The following is a 20,278-nucleotide window of genomic DNA, read 5'->3' as shown; positions in this document are numbered from 1 at the left end:
AAGATTTAGATTCAAATAAAAAACTGAACACAAAAAAAATTGGAGAACAAAATTGATTTTGGTTTCAGACAAGGATAATATTGGAAAGAATGAAATGGCAAGAAGTTAGTAGCAAATATTTTTCATAAAGTGGGGAGTGCAGTGTTCATCAAATATGAGTGGAGATTGAACTTAAATCTATAGACGTAAATATTTAAATCCAATTGTCCTTTTTTGTAATAGGTATTTGATTAATTTTTGTTTTATAAAAATTATTTTGTATTGTTTAATATTAATTTTGGAAATCACAATTGAAAAATAAGTATTTGATAAACTAAACCAATATTCTTATTGCAAAACATGAAAGAATAAAACTTATTTTGTATTATTTAATGATAATGAATATTTAATTTTTTTATTTTAATTAAACTATTTAATTATTTTAATTTTAATATAAAATTATTAAATTATAATTATTTTATTAATATATTTTTTAATTACTAACTAATATTTCTTTCGTCCCAAATATTCTGCAACATTTTATTTTTGGTATGTTCCAAATTCTTGCCTACACTTTATTCCATCGTATTATTCAAATAAAAAAATAAAATATATAATTTTCGGATATCATATAATTTTTAAATTATCATATTTAATACTATTCATCTAAAAATATGTGCCAAAACAAATGTTGCACTTGACTGTGTGAATGACAAGCATATAACATAAAATATTTTAAAAAATATTAGAGTTGTAGTTACACGCCGAAACAGCCGCCGTGCCTCTGTACCTAGCGGTTTCCTTGTCATGGCGTTCTTCAAAATTTCCAAAGGCAAACTCTTTCTGTGCCGTCTCAAACCCTTTCTTGCTTTTGAGACGAACATTGGAATCCATTTTCAGGTATTTCTGTACAGGCATTAATCGACACCTGTGGTCTGGTCAGTTGTTGTTTAATCCCATTTAGTCTAGTTTTTTGGTGCTCAATTGGGTTTGTGTGATTTTTTTATTTTATTTTATTTTTTTGGAAGAGGTTCAGGTGTAACCATGCTGCACGCGCCCATCGAGCTTATTTCTCTTCTGATGCGGGTACTTGTACGTGCCCTGGTCATTCCTTTAACATCATTCTGAGAGTACCCTAGGCTTGCGATAAAGAAATTGTTTTGTTTAAATTTGAATAGTTATATAATAATTTTAGAAGTTGTTTTAGTTTATTTTCAAGTTTACGCTACAAGTTCAGATTCGAAGCAAATTTTCAATGCGTTTAAAGGGTGAAAATTTTCATCAATGTTTTAGGTGGAGCCGAATTTTCAAAATGGAGAAAGCTGGATTCGAGGAATCTGGGGATAACAAGGTCAATGATATCTGCTTCTAGTTGGATTGTTATAAAGAATCTACGAGCTGCAGGTGCTATTCTTTGACATGATCATAAACAAAACACAACCATATCTAGTTGCCATTCTTGTTTTGGAATTTGGGAATACATTCATATCTATCTATCTACAAATATGCGTTTGTATTATAAGGTCAAGCCCTTGAGCTTTAATCACACGGCCATCCTTGACTCATCATATTTCTCATATATAAAGTCTTGTATTATTAATAGGGTACTTATATTATTTGATTAGCATGTGAGGTAAGGAAACTACAATTGATTTATGAAGTAAAATTATCTTTGGAACTTTGATCAGATGCTACTACCCCTTTTAGTCTGGTATATAACACAACGAACTTTAATAAACTTTTCTCTCGGAGAATAGAGTTCTAAAACAGGTAGAATGGCGATCATTATGAAGTAATATATATGGTAAGCTTTTTGTATGTGCTTGTCTTATCACTTGATTCATATTATCTGTACTATGTCAAAGTTGTTATTGGCTGAATTGACTTCTCTTTCTACCACTCTGGAGTATCCTTCTATAGATGAAGACAAAAAAGGGAATACTTTCTTGTTGCATCCATAGCCAGCTGCCTAAAAACTACCATAGTTCTTCATCAATGAAATGTAAACTTGCACCATTTGATGGCAATAACCTGTACTGGATTTGAGAAAAAATAACGGTGTAGTGATGGACAGCTTTTATATATTCTGCTTGGTATATAATGACAAGTGGAGATCAGGAGGTTACTTGGGCACATGTTCATGATGGACTACACAATTATTATCCTTTTTTTTTTGCGAAGTTAGGGTGTGTTTGTTTTGTGTTTTTAGTTTGAGGTGTTTTTTTTTTATGTTAGATATGAGGTAGCGTGCAAGAATATAAAAAATAATATTTTGTGTTGAATTGTTGACTTTTTGGAACGGATAGAGTATATATATATATTATATTTTGTGTGAAAAGTATATATGTATTTCTTTATAATATTAATTGGAAAGCATGTCGAAAATTATTTGTTGGAATAACACACCCTTAGTTTATGATTGCAACTCATTTCATAATTGTGCCATCACTCGGGCTTAATTCATTCAGTTACACCAATTCCGCCAATCAGTATCAAATGATATGGAGAATTTTGATGTGTATGAAATGATATTGGGATTTTTGATGTGAGATATCTTTGTATATACAATGGAATCACCAATTGTATGATATTCTAACCTTATGTTGTCACACTTCGAATTGTGATACATGGTTATGCGGAGATGAGCTGGTGCGCACACATACACATTTGTATCCAAGTGCATCTTGGGTGGGTGTTTGGCTTATAAAATCTCTGTATTTAATCTGAACCCGGTGGGTGTTTTAATTATTAAAAGTTTTGGGCTGGGTGTTGGGTTTCTAATTAAAAAACTCTAAAATCATATTAGGTACTTGATTCTATTTAATTTAAATATGAAACTATATAGTATAATTGATATTAAACAAAAAGATAATTTAATCTTAATGTGTTTATTAATATATATCTGTAATATTCTAGTATCTGGATTTTTGATCACTTGATTAGTATATTTAGAGTATTGGGTCTAGTACCCAAACCCGATCCAAACTTCTCAAACCCTGAATTATCTGACCTGCTCCAACCCTTAACTGCATATCCTCGCAAACATTGGCTGCTTTTTTTTATTGAAGCTTAAATGTGCAGGGTTTGCGGCCTATCTAGTTGGTGGATGTGTTAGAGACTTACTAATCAATAGAGTGCCGAAAGACTTTGATGTGATAACAACAGCAAGTCTTAAGCAGGTCTCTCTGAAGTTATAAACATAGCTAAACTTATGGAATTGTAGTATAATTGATTACATATGATGTAGGTGAAGAGAAAGTTTCAGCGTGCAATAATTGTTGGACGAAACTATCCAGTATGCAGGGTATCTGTAAAAGGTTCTATAGTGGAGGTTAGAGCATGTTCATTTAGCTATTATGCTCCAATCAATATTGTTGTTTTGGGAATTTACTTGTGACTTAGCCAACAACATTTTCACTCTGATAAATTTGTTCAAGCATTTCTTGTAACTTTCAGGTAACTAGTTTTTCTACTGCTACTGCTACTGAACAATTTGGAAGTAAGGTACTTGACATCTTCCAAATGCCCAAATACAGTGATCGAGGGGACTATATTCGGTGGAAAGATAGCATGAGGAGAGACTTTACGGTTAACAGGTTTGATCATTCGTTATGTAAAGGCAGATATTACATGTTTGTTTTTTTTTGTTATCCCCTTTATGAATAGCCTAACCGCAATTGATGCATTGAGTTTCATCAATTCCTGCTTTCTATCTGCTCTTGTGCTATGGATTTAATAAAGTAGTTTTGAGTTTCATCAATTCCTGCTTTCTATCTGCTCCCGTGGTGGTTCTTACTGATAGCTAATACTAGCTGGCCCAAGCTTGTGAAAGCTTAACTGTCGGTGTTATCTTCCACCAATTCAATCCTGGAGCTAACTGAGCATTTGGTGGTCTCATCTTGTTACTTTTTAGCTAAAAATGGGAGATTTCATGAAGGTTTTACTAAAAAAGCAAATGGTGTGTTGAATGTTTGCTTTATACCAATTGCCAACCAAAAAGTCCTCATTAAAATTAACATTGTTGCTCTATTACCTTGTAAAGTTTGCCCTAAATTTTAGGATTCATATGAGTATTTGTGAAGCACTTCCACTAGAGATTCAAATCAAATGAGGGTGTTTGGTTGTGGGATTCCCACAAGGACTTTACTCTTCATTTATATATATATATTTTAAAACATCCAATCAAACACATTATTTTATTTATTTTTTATATTATGCTAAAAAAAAATTAATGTTTATATTAAAAACATTACATCAATATCTATTTATATCACATTAAAACTATTCCAATTAAAATTTTTACTATTACCTATCCCAAACCCAATTCTCAAACCCACAACCAAGCACACTTACATGGCTTTCAAGCCTATGAGATTCCCTCTCCCTGAAGATTGAGGGAGTGTCCCTATATGTGAATTGCACATGGAAATAACAATAATATATGTGATATAGATTCTTCATGTCAACAGATAAGGACATTGTAGATATGCTACCAAAGATCCTTGAAATGTCAAGACTTCCTTGACTGGGAAGATCACTGTTGACAAGTTTTTGGGTGAAGTGTTTACAATACGTGGATGATATATTAATAGCCGGTGTAGACACGAGAGAAATCAGTAAGTTAAACATATGTTTAAGGCATTTGAGATGAAAGACTTGGGTCCAACCAAACAAATATTTATCCGAGTATAATAAAAAACAAGGATGGCTCTCTAACGCTATCTCAGGAGAACTATATCGGGAAAGTGTCAAGAAGTTCAACGTGAATAGTGAGAAGACTAAGGTGAGAAATACACCTTTGGGAAGTCACTTCAAACTTACTAAAGATCAGTATCCGAGAGAACAGACAAAGAAAAGACATATATGGCTAAAGTCCCTTATGCATCTATAGTTGGCAGCATCATGTATGCGATGGTGTGCACGAGACCAGACATTGCTCATGCAATCGGGATTGTTAGTCGCTACATATTAAATCCGGGGAGAGAACACAGGGAAACCATCAAGTGGATACTAAGGTATTTGAAGAGTACTTCCAAGATGAAGTTATGTTTTAAAGACAAAATGTAATTCTCAACGGGTATTCGGATGCTGATTTGGGTGGATGCAAAGAGACGCTTAAGAGCATTGCAAGGTACATTTTCACAGTGGGAGAACTGTAGTTAGCTGGATGTCTAAACTTCAGAAAATTGTGGCACTTTTGACGATAGAAGCTGAGTATATGGCAGTTGCTGAAGCTAGCAAAAAGTTAGTTTGTTTAAAGAACTTTATCCTGGAGTTGGATAAAATGCAAACAGATTATTCATTACATTATGACAATGATAGTGCAGTCAAACTTGCAAGAATCCGGTCTATCATGGGAAAATGAAGCATATTGGGATGAGATATCACTTTATCAGAGGAACGATGAAGTTAAAGAACATCTATGCTGGACAAGCTGAAGTTATGCATGTTTGTCTTCATGAAAAATGATGAGAAAACCGGGGCAATCAAGTGAAGTTCAGGATTTTACGGCAATACAGTGGAGCACAGATGTTTCGAAGCGTCCAAGTGAGAGGTTGTTAAGTGTAGGCTTCTTTAAAGGTAGTTAACCCTAATGGGCTTATTGGAGTTCGGGACCAATTCTGATTAACCCTAAACCTGGTCTATAAATACTATCTCTTGTACTTGTAATATGGTCGAGAAACAATTACAAGGAGTAGAATTGCATATAAAGGGGTTTCAATTATTATAAAAAGAGGATTACATTATATTTACAAACTTTATTTGTCTTGACATGATTTTTTTTTAAAACAATCACTTATTCAAATAAGAAAACATACTAAAGGAGTGCAGAAATTAATAATTTAAAAATGCATTGTATCATTTAAACAAACATAAGTAAATAAAGTACAACAAGAAAAATTAAAACAAATGAAGTACTACATGCAAAATCAAACGAAACAAAAGTATTTCAACATCTTAAACATGCAAGGTAAACATAAAAAGGAAATAACCACCCGGGAAATTATTCTCAAATGCTTTTATTATGTTAATTTTTCGTCTTGATTCCAAGTAAGAAATGCTTGTGCATGCAACACATCCTTGCCAATCACATAAACTGCTTTAAAACCTTGTATAATACCAATACCCGATAAAACTCTTATCTCTTCACCAACCTTCTCATACATCTTACGAGCCTCCATATTTTTTTTGATATTGGTATTCAAATTCACCCACAATCTCTTCAAAATTAACTAAGACCTTCATCTCTTTGCATGGTTCTCGATATATTTTATATACATTCATGCTTTTATGTCTTTTATGTTTGCTTGTGACATTATTTGTTGGTCCTTCGGATCAACAAACATCTTGATTGGACATTTCGATGAAATCAAGTCATCAATATCAATCAGGGATAGATGTAAATCTCATTTCATTGACGGAGTGGCAAATTGGACAATAAATGGTTGGACAACCTTGGAACCATAGCATTTTATAACTGTAAATCTTTTCTTTAATGAAGTTTAGTATTTTGTTGAATAATGTATTTTTATGTATAGATGATAAGATGGAGAGAAAAAATAAATCGCAATAGATGTGTGACTAATATGGTTGGCATAAGTGCATTTTATGCCATTTATGTTGTGATTCGTTGGTAGATGTCTATTTTTTACTTGTGTTGTTATATGGGACATGCACACATACAACATTCAAAACTATTTAGAAATATCGACTTATATATTCCTCCCCAAATTGATGAAATCTATGGACTAGTATCATATTCTTTGCATTATGAGCAAAGGTATGTAAAAACATAGCAAACTGCTCGTCGACTAACATTTATGTAAAAACATGGCAAGCTGTTTTTCGACCAAGATGTTCTTACTATTCTTTAATCCCGTTCAACCTTATAGCTTATGACATTGTTGAAGACGCATGCATATTCATTGCTATGCATATCACACTCGTAACATCACTTTCATAAGCCATCCTTCATCATGTTTTCACGCGTAATATGGTAAATCATTAAATAATTTCTACGCAATGTTTTTTTATTCAATCAAAAAGCGGAAATAGAAAGTAGACATTATCCACTAATGAATCACAATATACATGGCATAACATGCACTTGAGGCAACCATATTAGTCATTCGTCTATGGCTATTTTTTTTTTTTCTCTTAACGGTGATCTTGTTATCTATAGATAAAAATACATTATTCCATAAAATTGTCAATTTCATTAAGAATAAGATTTACAATAAAATGCTTGGATTAAAGCTTGTCCAATCATTTACTGCCCCTTTGCCACATTAACTCATTTACCATCTTTATCTATATGATTTTTAGTGTATTTGATACATGGAAATGAAATGAGATTTACATATCTATCCCCAATTGATTTTGATGACTTTAATTTCATTTTGAAAGGCTAATCAAGGTGTTTGTCAATACGAAAGACCAACAAGTAGTGTTACAAGTGAACGTAAAAGAATGGATGAATGTGTGATACATAGAATTATGCAACGAGATGAAGGTCTTTGTTAAATTTTAAGAGATTGTGAGTGAATCTTTGAATGTGAATATCAAAGAAACATTGAGACTTGTAAGATATATGAAAAGGTGAAGAGATAAGAGCTTTACTAGTATTGATCTCATAAAACATTTTATAGCAACTAATGTGATTGGCAAAGATGTGTTGTGCACGAGCATATCTTCATTTGTATCAAGAAATCAAGAAGACAGAGTTTACATAATAAAAGTATTTGTGGATGGTTCATTTTATTCTGCTTGTTTAAGATAATGAAGTACTTTGTTTCATTGGATTTTGCATGCAGCGCTTAATTCGGTTTAATTGTTCTTGTAATACTTTATTTACATGTTTTTATTGGATTAATATATGCATTTTTTAATTATTAATTAGTGCATATTTTTATTTTTTATTTTTTTCACTTGAATAAATGTTTGTTATAAAATAATCATGGTTGAGAGATACAGTTTGTAGATATAATTTAACACTCTAATTATACCAACAAAATAATTGATTCTTTGTTACATATTTCTGCCGAATTCGTTGTTTTACCAACAAAATAATCAATTTTTATTTTTTGTTGAATTCTTTTTCTTTGCATTTTTATTTTTTTCTATTATTTCTCTACAATTCTATTTTCTGTACTAAATGCATCATAATATCCAAGCCTAAAGCATGTTGTTCCAATGCCCAAACTCTTGGGTAAAACGGAAGTTAAAGTAGGCAATGCATTATATGGCAGCAAACGGCTTTAAGAGGGAGACAAATAGATGACAACGGTCGCCCCAATATCTTACTTTGCAATCATGTCCTCTCCAACAACCGAAGCTTGACACTTGAGAGCGAAGCTAGGATCTACTAATGAAAGCCCAAGTACTAGGAAATTGACAACTAGGAGATTTGAGGTGTAATACCCCGTAAAATAATCGCCGGAAGTTTGTCGGAATCGGATAAATTTTATTTTGGGCATAATTTATTTTGGTCTTTTAGTGTAATAAATTAAAGAGTTGAGTTTAAATTAGAAGTAAAAATTGAGTTTGGGCCAAAGTAGGATAAAATAATTAATAAAGGGCTAAGTATTTTATGTTTAATAAAAGAATAAAATAAAATTAAAAAAGAAAAAAGAAAAGGAACAGCAGCAGCAGCCATCACGCACGACGCCGCCGCCGCCGCCGCCGCCAGCCCTTCTTCTTCTTGGAGTTCTTCTTCTCTAAAATTCTTCCTTTTGGTCTATTCTCTTGAAGTAAGTGGGATTAATCTTAGTTAGATTGATATGTTCTAATCCCTAGATCCCTTCTATTGATATTTTTTCAAAATTATTGTCAAATGGGTTTGCTCTAAAAGTGTTTAGGGTTTAGGGTTTATAATGTCATCTAAGGCTTATGGGAAGATTATTACAGTATTTTAAATTGAAAATTGTAGAATTTATGGGATGAGTTTGAAACCTTAGTTTTGCCCTAACCTAGTTGTGGTTTTTGGAAAAAAATTTACGGTTACATTTAAACATTATGATTTTTAGAATTAGACCATGCCTATTGTGATTGACATATTTTTTGAATGTTTATTTGGCGAAATAAAGTGAGATTATAACGAACTTGTTGGGTCTAATATCCTACTTTTGCATGGTTAAATGTTTGACAATTGGAATACTTTGAGTTTAAAATACTCCTTTTGAAATTTGCCTAAGAGCATGTTGAGTATTTGGTCAAATTGGTAAATGAAACTACCCGTCGAGTCCGATCAACTTGTCGATTGTTTGGATGATAAGGCATAGCCTTCCACCTCTGTGCCTGGCAAACATGTGAGGGTATACCGGTATTTTAGGATAACTAGCTAACCTTGAACTAGATCCCAAATGGGCTAGGTCAAGGGATCGAGATGGCGGGTTTCCTTTTTGGGTGATTCCGAGGTGCCCGTCATTCACAATGAAAAGGTCTTTAGACCGTCATCCGTGGTGGAGGGATGGATTGCGTACAATCCCCTCTTGGTATGTTATATTGGAGACTAGAGGGTTGTGGGCCCTATGGCGCCCCTCACAAACTAATAATAAATTGATTTACGTGTACTTTGGATTTCGAACCCTTATATACACATTGTGGAGTTTTTCTTGAGGGTTGTGACCCTATGTTTGTCATACGAAGTAATAAGGTTGAAAAATCGGGTCGAGCCGGCCCTGATTAAGGCCTAATGGAGTTTTCTTCGTGATGTGCTCATCGCTATTATTTGAGAATGAAAAAGAGATATAAGGGAGGCGCTAAAAGACTCGTGTGTGTGAGTTCCTCTTATGTGATACGTGTCATCTTATTCAATTATCTTTTTCAAATGATTTTGTGGCATTATACCGTATTAATTTATCTTCGATTAATTACGCTTACTCAATCGTTGTGTTGACTTTCTTCTTACGATCTTTTGTAGGTGATCATGCTTCCGTTATGCCTAAATGATGCATTCACGTCATATGATCCATCGAAGGGAATTAGAACTACTTTACCTTCTAAAATGTTTTGATATTCATTGATTATGTTTAAAGACTAATGCCTTTTGAACTATTTCCAATTTATGTTTTTTTATTCGAACTTCATTTATTTAAATGATAAACCGGTGCATTTTAATTCTAAATCCCTATTAGTTGTTGGTATTTATTATTTAAGCTTTAGCGTCACAACGTAGGACTCGTTAGTTGATGAACGAGCCTTCCGGTGTGGCGGGGCGGTGACGCTCCGGTTTGAGCCGGCCGGAGTGTTACAGGAGGGCCAAATAACTGTACGGTCAATATCATATTTGCCACATATTACCCTGTATATTTGGAAAAGTCATTTGTTTATCGAGAAATATCTATATCATAATCTTTATAAATCATAAGCAATTAAATATATCATAATATCCCATTTTAAAAGTCATGGTAGATTTCTAGAGACTAGCTCAAGTTTGCATTATAGATTGAAAAACCGATCATGAAGGTGCTACGAGATGAAGATACCAGAAATTTTAGAAAGTTTTGAGATAGAACCCTTCACGAGGTCAGGGTCAAGGTATTATCAAGCGTACGATCTTCTAATGGATCAAAGCATCAGTATTAGATACAATACCCTCTAAAAGGTCAAGAAATAATCTTACTTAGAGATGGTTGCAATGGAGCTTGGGAGCTTGTTTACTCCGGGTTTGTTTGTTTGGGGGTTTGAATTTTTGGTTGGGATTCGATAGTAAAAATTTTGAATTAGAATAGTTATATGATACTATGATGTGATATAAATAAGTGTTGATGTGATGTTTTGAATGTAAAATTGATTTTTAGTATAATATAGAAAATAAAAAAAAAGAGATGTTTGATTTGATGTTTTTGGGGGAAAATTTTTCTATGAATAGTAGAAATTTGGGGAAATTTGATAAAAGAACACTGCCCAATTGGTTTTTCTTAGTTTATCTTCATAAGAAGATGCCTTAAGTATTACCTCTTCTAAGACAAGCAAGCTGAGACACATTGATAGAACCAGTGACTTATAATCTTGTTGGAAGTATGTGCATCTCTATAATAGTGAATGGAACTAATTTGAGCAATTGACGCGATATTACATGTCATTATGAAAGAATAATTTATTGTGGTATATGTTATTGATATTTTCAAGTTCTTAAATTGCCTGCTGATTGAATATATTTGTAGCAGCTTGTATTTTGATCCGTTCGTGAATATTATATTTGACTATACAAATGGAGTGGGGGACTTGAGGTCTTTAAAGGTAAGTTATGTTACCTGTAATGTGCAGAGTGTTGTCTGCCTGATCTTATCATATTGTTAAAGTTGATAGTTTTTCGGTTCATACAGTTAAGGACTGTAATACCAGCTCAGTTGTCATTCAAAGAGGATAAAGGTTGTATATCCAACAATTCCATGAAAAATTGCAGCATTCTTCATCCCAGCTGTGATTCCTTATTGCAAGTAATTTAAGTTGTTCTAAGCATATTCTTCTTTCAGCAAGGATTTTACGTGGATTGAGACTTGCAGCCCGTCTTAAGTTATCGTTTTCCAAAGAGACAGAGACTGCTTTAGATGATCTTTCTTTGTCAATCACTGAACTAAGCAAGGTAATTCTAGGATCTCTGTAAGACATTTCGTAATTGTCGCAACAAACAGTTTGAGTTTCAGCTTACATTTCTGATTTTCTTCCATTATCGATTCATATAGTATCCCCAAAACAGCTTTCTCTAGTGTTCTCATTAAATGGTTCATTATTATGTACTATAATTCCTATGTAACCTTCAATAGTCCACTTTATGTTTGTAAACTGGGTTAATTCTTCTTCAGTCTAGAATACTTCTGGAGATGAACTATATGCTAGCATATGGAGCTTCTGAACCCTCACTTGTCTGGCTTGCAAGATTCAATCTGCTTAAAATTTTACTGCCGTTTCATGTAAGTTTATTTTATTCAAAGTTTACAGCCTTTGAACTAAGCATAATAAATGGAGTTTTTATATGATTTAGGCAGCGTACCTTTCTGAGCAGATGGACCATGGACTTAGCCTGCATTCCTTAATGTTAATGGTTAGCTTTCTAATCTGCTATCACATTTTTAACGAATTATTGTTTCTTCCCTTCTTTCTTGAACTCCTGCTTATTTTTCTCTATTTAATTCCTATTTTCCTCTGATTATTGTCTATTTTTTCTATCTCAGAAATTATTTTCAAATCTGGATCAGTTGATTGCTTGCGATCGACCTTGTAATGACAGTTTGTGGTGAGTGATTCTGTTCTGTTCTATATTTACAATAAAGCAGCCACAGGGTAAATATGTATTTACTATGCATTTGAATTTATCCATAATAATCCCAATGAGTGTACATGCTATATTTTATAATCAATCCACCTGCCCAGGAAAAGTTGAGAGAATTATGCAAGCTTTTTGGAAACCTGCAGGTAAACCAACCTATTCTAAATTCAACCTTACTGAGATTATCTTAACCTCCAAAGAAATTAAGCCTATAAGAATTGGGGAATAGCAGCCACAACCAATAAGGACCAATTGTTTGACATGTCGCCAATAATTAATTTGAGAATATTCACACGAGTTGGAGGTGAAAACTGCATAATCAAGAATTGGAAAAAAAGAAAAAAAGCGGCCAAAAATTCATATGAAACAAAGGACCTATTTAGAAAAAAGTGAGTCTAACTCTGATAGAGTTCTTTTAACTCAAACTTGGGTCTGAATGTATCTTTAACCTAAAAAGACTTTAATAAAGCACCTAAACACCATTTGAAGCTAGTAACAAGGATAAAGACTTAAAACAAAAAGATCTGATCCTTCACATGCTAATTTAAGAAATATTCTAATAGCTTAATTAGCTTGAATAATCTATTTTGTTTGCTTGGTGTTGTGATCCCAAGTTCACTTACATGACCTCCACCCTTGGAAGAGGACTATTCTAAATTCAACGATCTCAGTGCGTGCTATGCAGGCTGTTAAATTTTTAGAGAATTTCTGAATTGTTTATTAATTATGAAATTAAAGTCTATTTATATAGATCTGATACGAAAGGGATAAACTCAAATAATAACTACCAAATTTAATAGATATGCCTAAATAATAATAATAGATGTCTAAATAATAACTATCAAATTTAAATAATAATCAAAATATCTATCTAAAATATATTTGAAGTTGGTGCTATAGAAGCCAACTTGAGTTTGGCAAAAAAGAAACAAAAAATTGAAGGTGGAGTTGGAATATGGACGAACTTCATATCTTGACATAAATTTTTAGAGCATTCAAGTCATTCTCTGTGCCTTAAAAGATTAGGATTTTGGCCAAATTAAAGATTTAAGTGGTGGTAGCAATCCTCTGTCGCGGGAACGCACCGGAAATCTTCTGTTGCAATAATGGTTCTAAATTCTTAGAAATTAAAGTTTTGATCAAATTAGAATTTTTAATGACCACAATCCTCTTCTAAGAAACGAAAGCAACAATCCTTTGTCATTGTGAGGGCATCAATTAGGGTATTTTTTTTTTTAATGACGAGGTCATCTTTCGCAACGGTAGCACCGACGATCTTCTATCACTATGGCAGCGCTAAACCCTAACAATTAAACTTTAAAGGCAGTAACTCCGGACAAATAACTAAATATCAAACTAAACTTGATCAAAAATTGAAAACAACTTAACAAATAAGTTGGAAATATGCCCGGATGTTGTCACCGGAAAATTCTAACAATGGACACCGGGCGCACTTTCACATGTGTCCGGAGTCCGTGGCAACATAATTGTTTACCGTGTTGACTGGGGATTGATTAAATGTTGACCGACTCAATAACTCACATGCACAACTTTTCACAACATTTGGTGATAAATGTTGTCTTAAAATACGGTTGCGGTGGTAGTGTGGGTCAGATGCATCAGGAAAGTAACAAATAGATGCGATTAGAATAGGATATATATTTTTGAAGTGGCAATTTCCCGGAAACATTCATATGATCATATCTACATGAATGTACTCGGAAAAAACATCGCTCTTATACCATGTTACATTTTGAGAGCATTGCTAAGTTGTTTATTAATAATAAAAGTAAGGACTATTTATAAAATGATATAAAAAAGATGAATACAAATAATAACAACCATATTTAGTAAATATGCCTAAATAATACTTATCAAATTTAAATAATATTAACCAAATACAACACACATAATAATCTCATTCGTAATGGCATTTTGTGTTGCACTATAAATTTGGTCAACATGTGAAAAGTGTGTCAGTGATTCTCCACCATAGAGCACCCAAAGAAGACCTAGCCATCCTGAGGAATTTTTGTAATACAAGCATCTTCCTCAACAAGTTGCCCCCGTGAAATTATCTTCTTCGATTGTGGTAAAATCTAACACTGGATTGGCTTCTTGGGTAACCATACTAGTCAATGGACCAATTTCTTGCATCTCAACACAATCTTTGGCAAACATAGGTTTGTTGCACAATTATCTACTTGTATGCCCCTTTCTGTTATTGCCACTTAACTTTAACTCTTGCATGGTTTCCCCTCTTTACAAAACATCTTGTAGTTATCAACACTTGCCTTCTTATTAAACTCGGGCTCCTACTTCTTGTGTAGCGATGCCTCTTCATTAGTCTGTTGTGAAGTGTACAGCATGCTCGTTCTTAACAGCATGTCCTTACCACACCTTTCTTTTCTCATCTGTAAACACCAAAGCATTGTAGAAAACCCTAATCTTTTTTGTGCACCATGGTTTATAGGTCACTTTTCTTGCCACATTTTTTTCTCTGCTATATATTCTGCTATACTTTTCATTATATGAGTTCTCTATGGTTTTATTCCTTGCGAATTTTCTTCCTAGTAGTGGCTTATTGCTTACTATGATATTGAGAATTTTGGATATTCTAACATTGGTTAGTTGAGAAATCAAGCGTTTAGATGTGTTTGGCAAGTGTTCTGGTATTATGGTATTTTGGATTATTTTGGTAATCTTAAATTTTGAATGGAAAATAGGTGTTGGATGTGATGTTTTGAATACAAGATAGTATTTGATGTAATGTTTTAAATTAAAAATAGGTGTTGGATGAGATGTGTCTTTTTAAGGGAATTTTTTTTTATGAGTAGTGTGGAAACAGAGTTGCTTTAATTTATTTTAGGCTTGATTTGAATCACAAGTGGAATCCATTTTTCTTTAACTTTCGGTATTCAATTTGTGACTGTTGAAGAACTCCTTCATTATGTTTGTGAATAATACTGTGAGCTAGCCCTTTCGATCTTCCATCACATTTGTTGGTCCAATGGCAAAAAATTATGTTGTAAGTTGTAACCTTACTATCTTACTCATTCCTCTTCATTTATGATGATGTAATATTGATGGCTTATTGAACACACTAGCATGCTAATGTGGGAACCAAGCTGGATACGGCGTGGTGCATGTTATATGCTTACATAGACTAATGGATAAGTAAATAACACAGTTCACGCTATTAGTATTCTTCAAAACATGCTTAATACAATCACTTCTACAAAATACTAATAATAATAATAACAATAAATAAATAAATAAATAACGCATACTATTGAATGCATAAGTAATCTTAAATATTGATTGAAGAAAACCAAAAAAAAGATTTATGTACAAAATATTTTAAACAAAAAACCCATGCATTTCATAATTACTTTTCAAAATATTATAATAGCTATGAAATTTACGAAATTATGACCAACATCCCATTTTCGTTTTTTTAATTTATGAGCATTTGAGATCTATGGAAGTATTTGAGATTGACTATTGATTGATTGTTTCAATGTGCAGAAATAACCTCCAAATATCTTTGTTCATTAAAATTGATGAGATGTGAACAAGTTGTTTTTTACTGCATTGGAAAATTGCTTGTGCACAGTGTCACTGAAATTTGAATTTGGCTAAAATGGAAGTGGTAACTTTCTAGCTCATTCCATTTGTGATATCTCCTATATTGGCTTATGTAATAAAGGGATTATGTATTGTAATAGTGCTGCTGAGTGCTGACTATGATCAATACTACTACCTGCAGAACAAGGAAATAATATCTATGGTCACCATATCCCCACAATCACCATTTCTCCCCCACAAACTTAATGCCTGAAGTTAATGAACCTTTTGGAAAAAGTTCATGAATGGAAAACATATCATCAAGCCAAAGCTGAAAATGATGTCAGTCCAGTGTACAATGAGTTTTATTTAAATTTTTTTATATTTTTATCTCTTGTAATGGTATCAATTTGCATTTGATATAAAGGAATAGGATAACTCCTGTTCCATGTTGGCAACTTAAATTATATTTATTCTTAGATATCCATATGATAAGAGCAAATCTCCTTAGTTGATGATATAAATAGGTGTATAAAATATAATCAACATTTAAAAATTTAATCTGGGTCTGTCATATAATACTTATTGGTTACGTATTCAAAATTTAATCTGGGACTGTCATATAGTAATGCACATGAAACAAATCTAATGGTCTACTTATGCTATTTCCTTCGTGCTTATTAATTTATTTTTTTAGTCATATTCTTATAATATCAACATGAATGTGGCACTTAGTAATTGAAATTCATTGGTAGCTGCTAGCCTCACTTATTCTGTTTTTGAGATCATTTGCATAAAGTATGACCATTCTTTTATGTATGTTACAGGGTTGCACTATTGGTATTTCACCTTGCACTGTTTCGAAATCCTCAACCTGCTATTGTGATTTTGACCTTTGCATCACTTCTTCATAATGGAACATGGGAGGACAGTATCAAATTTTCAAGGGAAAATGAACCGACAGTGCAAACACATACGCCTGAGATTTCTGGTAATTTTAACAACCTATCAGATGATGAAATAGCTAAAAGTGTAATTCAGTTTGCTAGGCAAGTGGAAAACTCTGTAGATGTTCTCGTGAATATGGATTCCCTCTCAGAAGCAATGACCAGATTCCCTGAATTTTCGCACTCCGGTTTGGTAAGTATGGCTGTTTCGATTACATGTTCATCACGGTACCACAATCAAATATTGGTCCCAGAAGAGTCTCATGTGCATGTAGACATAGATTATATAGTTAATAAGTAGCAAAACATATGAATCTGAAATATACCTTACTAAGAAAGACCTCAATCATATAGTGAATCACTGAAACAAATTGACACACTAAAATAGCGGATATCGTGATATGCCATTAGCTTAAGAAATGTTTTCTTCTATACCATCTGTTAGCTAGAAATCAAATTTGGTAGCCAATGATCGCCAGCCCCAACTCAGTGATCTTAATAAATTACGATTTCAGTGCCTCTGCCACAGTGTCCACATTAAATCATGCAACCTAGAAATTGTATTAGTGCCCATAACTCATCTAAGATCACAATGTAATAACAGCTGATGTTAGTTCATGTCATTAGATCAAGCAGTCTAAGCACCTAGAGGATATCACTATTGGATTTAACCAGTATTATTGCAAGCTTCCTCAGTCACTTCTGCCAAAGTGAGAGTATCCATGGGTTTTGGAAGATAACACTATCACGAATAATCGCGAATCTTACAGTCATTGTCGCTCATTATATGTATATAAAATAAATTAAGTATGTTAATTGAACATATGATGAAACATTCAATTCAATTATCCACATGAAGTGGCCAATCAAGGACTAGTCCTTTTGTGATGTTTCTAGTGAGAATGTTTGATTGATCATGAATAATAAAGAAAGAATCATGAAATGAAGATATGGTCGGAAAATCAATATTTGGACACCAATTCCTGGTATGATCTTGGACAGGATAGCAATCCACTAATCATAAAAATTTTATTAGTAGCATATAATGATGTCCATTATTTTTAATGTGTGAATTGTTTCAGTAATTCAATATATATTAGGTTTTTCTTAGTAAGGTATATTTCAGATTCGTATGTTTGGCTACTTATATCTGTATCTACCTTACAAAATGTAATGGTTCCAATTAACTGTAAGTTTAATGTCTTAAAACAGCTTATTTGTTGATGACAAGTGAGTTTGTATGATTAAGTTAAATAATCAAAATTATCTATTGATTTATGTATATTAAAAGCCTGAACCTACTATAACTAGGAGGATTCAAACTTATATTTTCCCAGCTTTTAGCTACATAATAAATTTATGCCAGAATTTTACTGCTGCATTTGGGTGTTATATTGTGCAGTGGTTTACAATTTTTATCATGGTAAACATTGAGCTTTTCATCTGTGCATACTATTAAAAACGTATATTTGAATCTGGGCTGTGTTCACTTACAAGAGCCAAGTGACCATAACACATGGCTTTCTGGCATCTTAGTATGTTTATATGGTTTTCATCATACATGATAATATTACTTGAACAAAAATGAAAGAAAAAAAAAAAAAAAGATTTGTTGGCATTATGTCTAAGCAAATCCAATCTTTGACAAAGCATCTAATTTAAAAAATAAAAAGAGTGAGGTGAGAAGTAAATTAGATATGGACGTATGCTTGTGTCTTGGACTCTTGGCTATATTTTATTGTCTTTCTTCCCATATAAATTGTTTGTACAGCTTTTGTGAGTAAAATGATAAATATCACTTCACCTGGAAGCTGGAGAGAATTAGAACTTGCTACTCTAATTTGACAATATATGACTACAATTTTGGTTGTGTTTTTCCATGCTACTTGCCCAAAAGTATCTGAAAAAATAAGAAGAAGGTTTTGTGTTGTTTGGTGGAAGGTTCACTCTTTTTCGAAATCATAGTTACATATATTTATACAAATCCCAAACATTTCTATGATAATTGGGTTTATAGTGAAGATATCTTGCATATAATACTAAACTGCTTCATGTTGACCAAATTTGGAGATTCCTAATTGGGCATAATCTCTGTATCAGGTTTTTGTACCTCCAAAGATGGGCAGCCGTACGAAGTATATATTTAGCATCTTCGGAAAAGGTATCAGATCCTTAAAAGCTGACAAAAGATCTTATGAGATAGATTACAAGTTGCTGATCCAAGGAGAGGCCTCCGAAATCAGGTTTGTGCTCGGTAAGATAATATTAAGCAGTATGATTTTGGGGGCTAACTCAGACACCAGAGTGACTAAAGTGGGCAAAGAAGATGAACAAGTAATGAATCCATTCCGGAAGTTGGAGATTCTTGAATCCACCCATTATACCAATGGTACCTCCATGAGTGAGGATGTATTTACGCAAGTTAAGTTACCAATTATACATGACAACGCTCACAAGGATGTTCTGTCCTCTAATAGAAAACAAGGGGACGCAGATTCTGATTCACGCAGTCACCATTTGGGTCTGGATAAGATTGAGAAATCAAAATCCAAGACTGAGAGAGCTCACTCACTTTCTCGCCTTTTTATGTGAACAGTGATGAAAGAATGCTGGAGGATGTGACTTGCAACATCAGTGTTCAATTCTATGGGAGACACATTAAGTTACCATCCCACTTAGATGGGGTTTTTTTTGCAGAAAGGTCTTCAATGGCAATGAATTCATCATCAATTTTGTCCAGTTGAGTTTAAGGACAAAATAAAAGATGAAAAGCGAATGACAGTAGCTCAGAAGACGGGGAGATGAGAAAGATTATCTTTTAAACTGTTGCTTGGAAAGAGGATGATATAGATGGATGGCTGATGGGGGATCTAATTTGGTTGTGGGGAGTGTACTTAGTGTATGAACTACTTGAATAATTCAACTATTTTCCATGGCCTCGCCTTGCAAGTTTTTTTAGTTATCTGTTATTAAAATGTAGGGAATTGAAGTCGCAATTGTTTTTGTTTGGATGCAAAGCCCTCTTTGAAAATACTTGAGAGTTAGTATTCCGAAATTTTAAGGGTATTCCAGTTTCAAGCCAAAATTACTTTTTCCAAACGCGGTTAGAACATTGAAGATGATTCAGACTTTGAACATGTTTTACCAACTGTTTTCTGTTGTGATCATAAATGAATTTTGTATCTAAATTAACTAAAATACTTGGGAATAACCTCTATTTACTTTTTTTATTTGGTTATGTTTTTTATGGCTTAATTTTTTTATATTTTCTGGTCACGAAATTAGCCAAACAATCAATCGTATTTTTTTTTTAAAAAAAAGAATATAAAAAGTTAAAGAGAACTTTTTGTGACTCGTGAAGTACGAAATCTGTTAAGTTGCAATTGACATGATATATTTTTAATAAATTCTAGCTCGATTTACCCTTTAAAGATTGAATCTTGAAAATTAATGTTCTATATGAGACTAAAAAATTAATTTATCAAGGCATTTTGTAAAATAAAAAGTTTAA

The 20,278-nt window shown here is 32.9% G+C and overlaps 1 protein-coding gene across 10 annotated transcripts; it reads left to right on the top strand.

The window, feature by feature from the left end:
* Positions 1-743: 743 nt before the first annotated feature.
* LOC127242110 (uncharacterized) lies at positions 744-19,784 on the top strand. Of its 10 annotated transcripts, none has more exons than XM_051261480.1 (14): positions 744-879; positions 1,008-1,065; positions 1,273-1,383; positions 3,061-3,158; positions 3,227-3,310; positions 3,436-3,575; positions 11,151-11,223; positions 11,310-11,355; positions 11,460-11,569; positions 11,790-11,897; positions 11,969-12,028; positions 12,159-12,220; positions 16,648-16,960; positions 18,868-19,784. In XM_051261480.1, exons 1-14 carry the CDS (start codon positions 787-789, stop codon positions 19,357-19,359), a joined length of 1,848 nt encoding a protein of 615 aa, XP_051117437.1. In that variant the 5' UTR covers positions 744-786; the 3' UTR covers positions 19,360-19,784. The 10 variants fall into 10 exon arrangements, with proteins under 10 accessions (XP_051117437.1, XP_051117436.1, XP_051117445.1 ...); XM_051261479.1 differs by having other exon boundaries at positions 1,008-1,071; XM_051261484.1 differs by having other exon boundaries at positions 748-879; positions 1,016-1,065.
* The last annotated feature ends 494 nt before the right edge of the window (positions 19,785-20,278 follow it).

The sequence above is a fragment of the Andrographis paniculata genome, unplaced genomic scaffold (genome assembly GCF_009805555.1).
Source record: "Andrographis paniculata isolate CXL003 unplaced genomic scaffold, ASM980555v1 Contig86END, whole genome shotgun sequence".
In the NCBI taxonomy this organism is placed as follows: Eukaryota; Viridiplantae; Streptophyta; class Magnoliopsida; order Lamiales; family Acanthaceae; genus Andrographis; species Andrographis paniculata.
The sequence above is the reverse complement of the archived record's forward strand: the minus strand, read 5'-3'. Positions and strand labels throughout refer to the sequence as shown.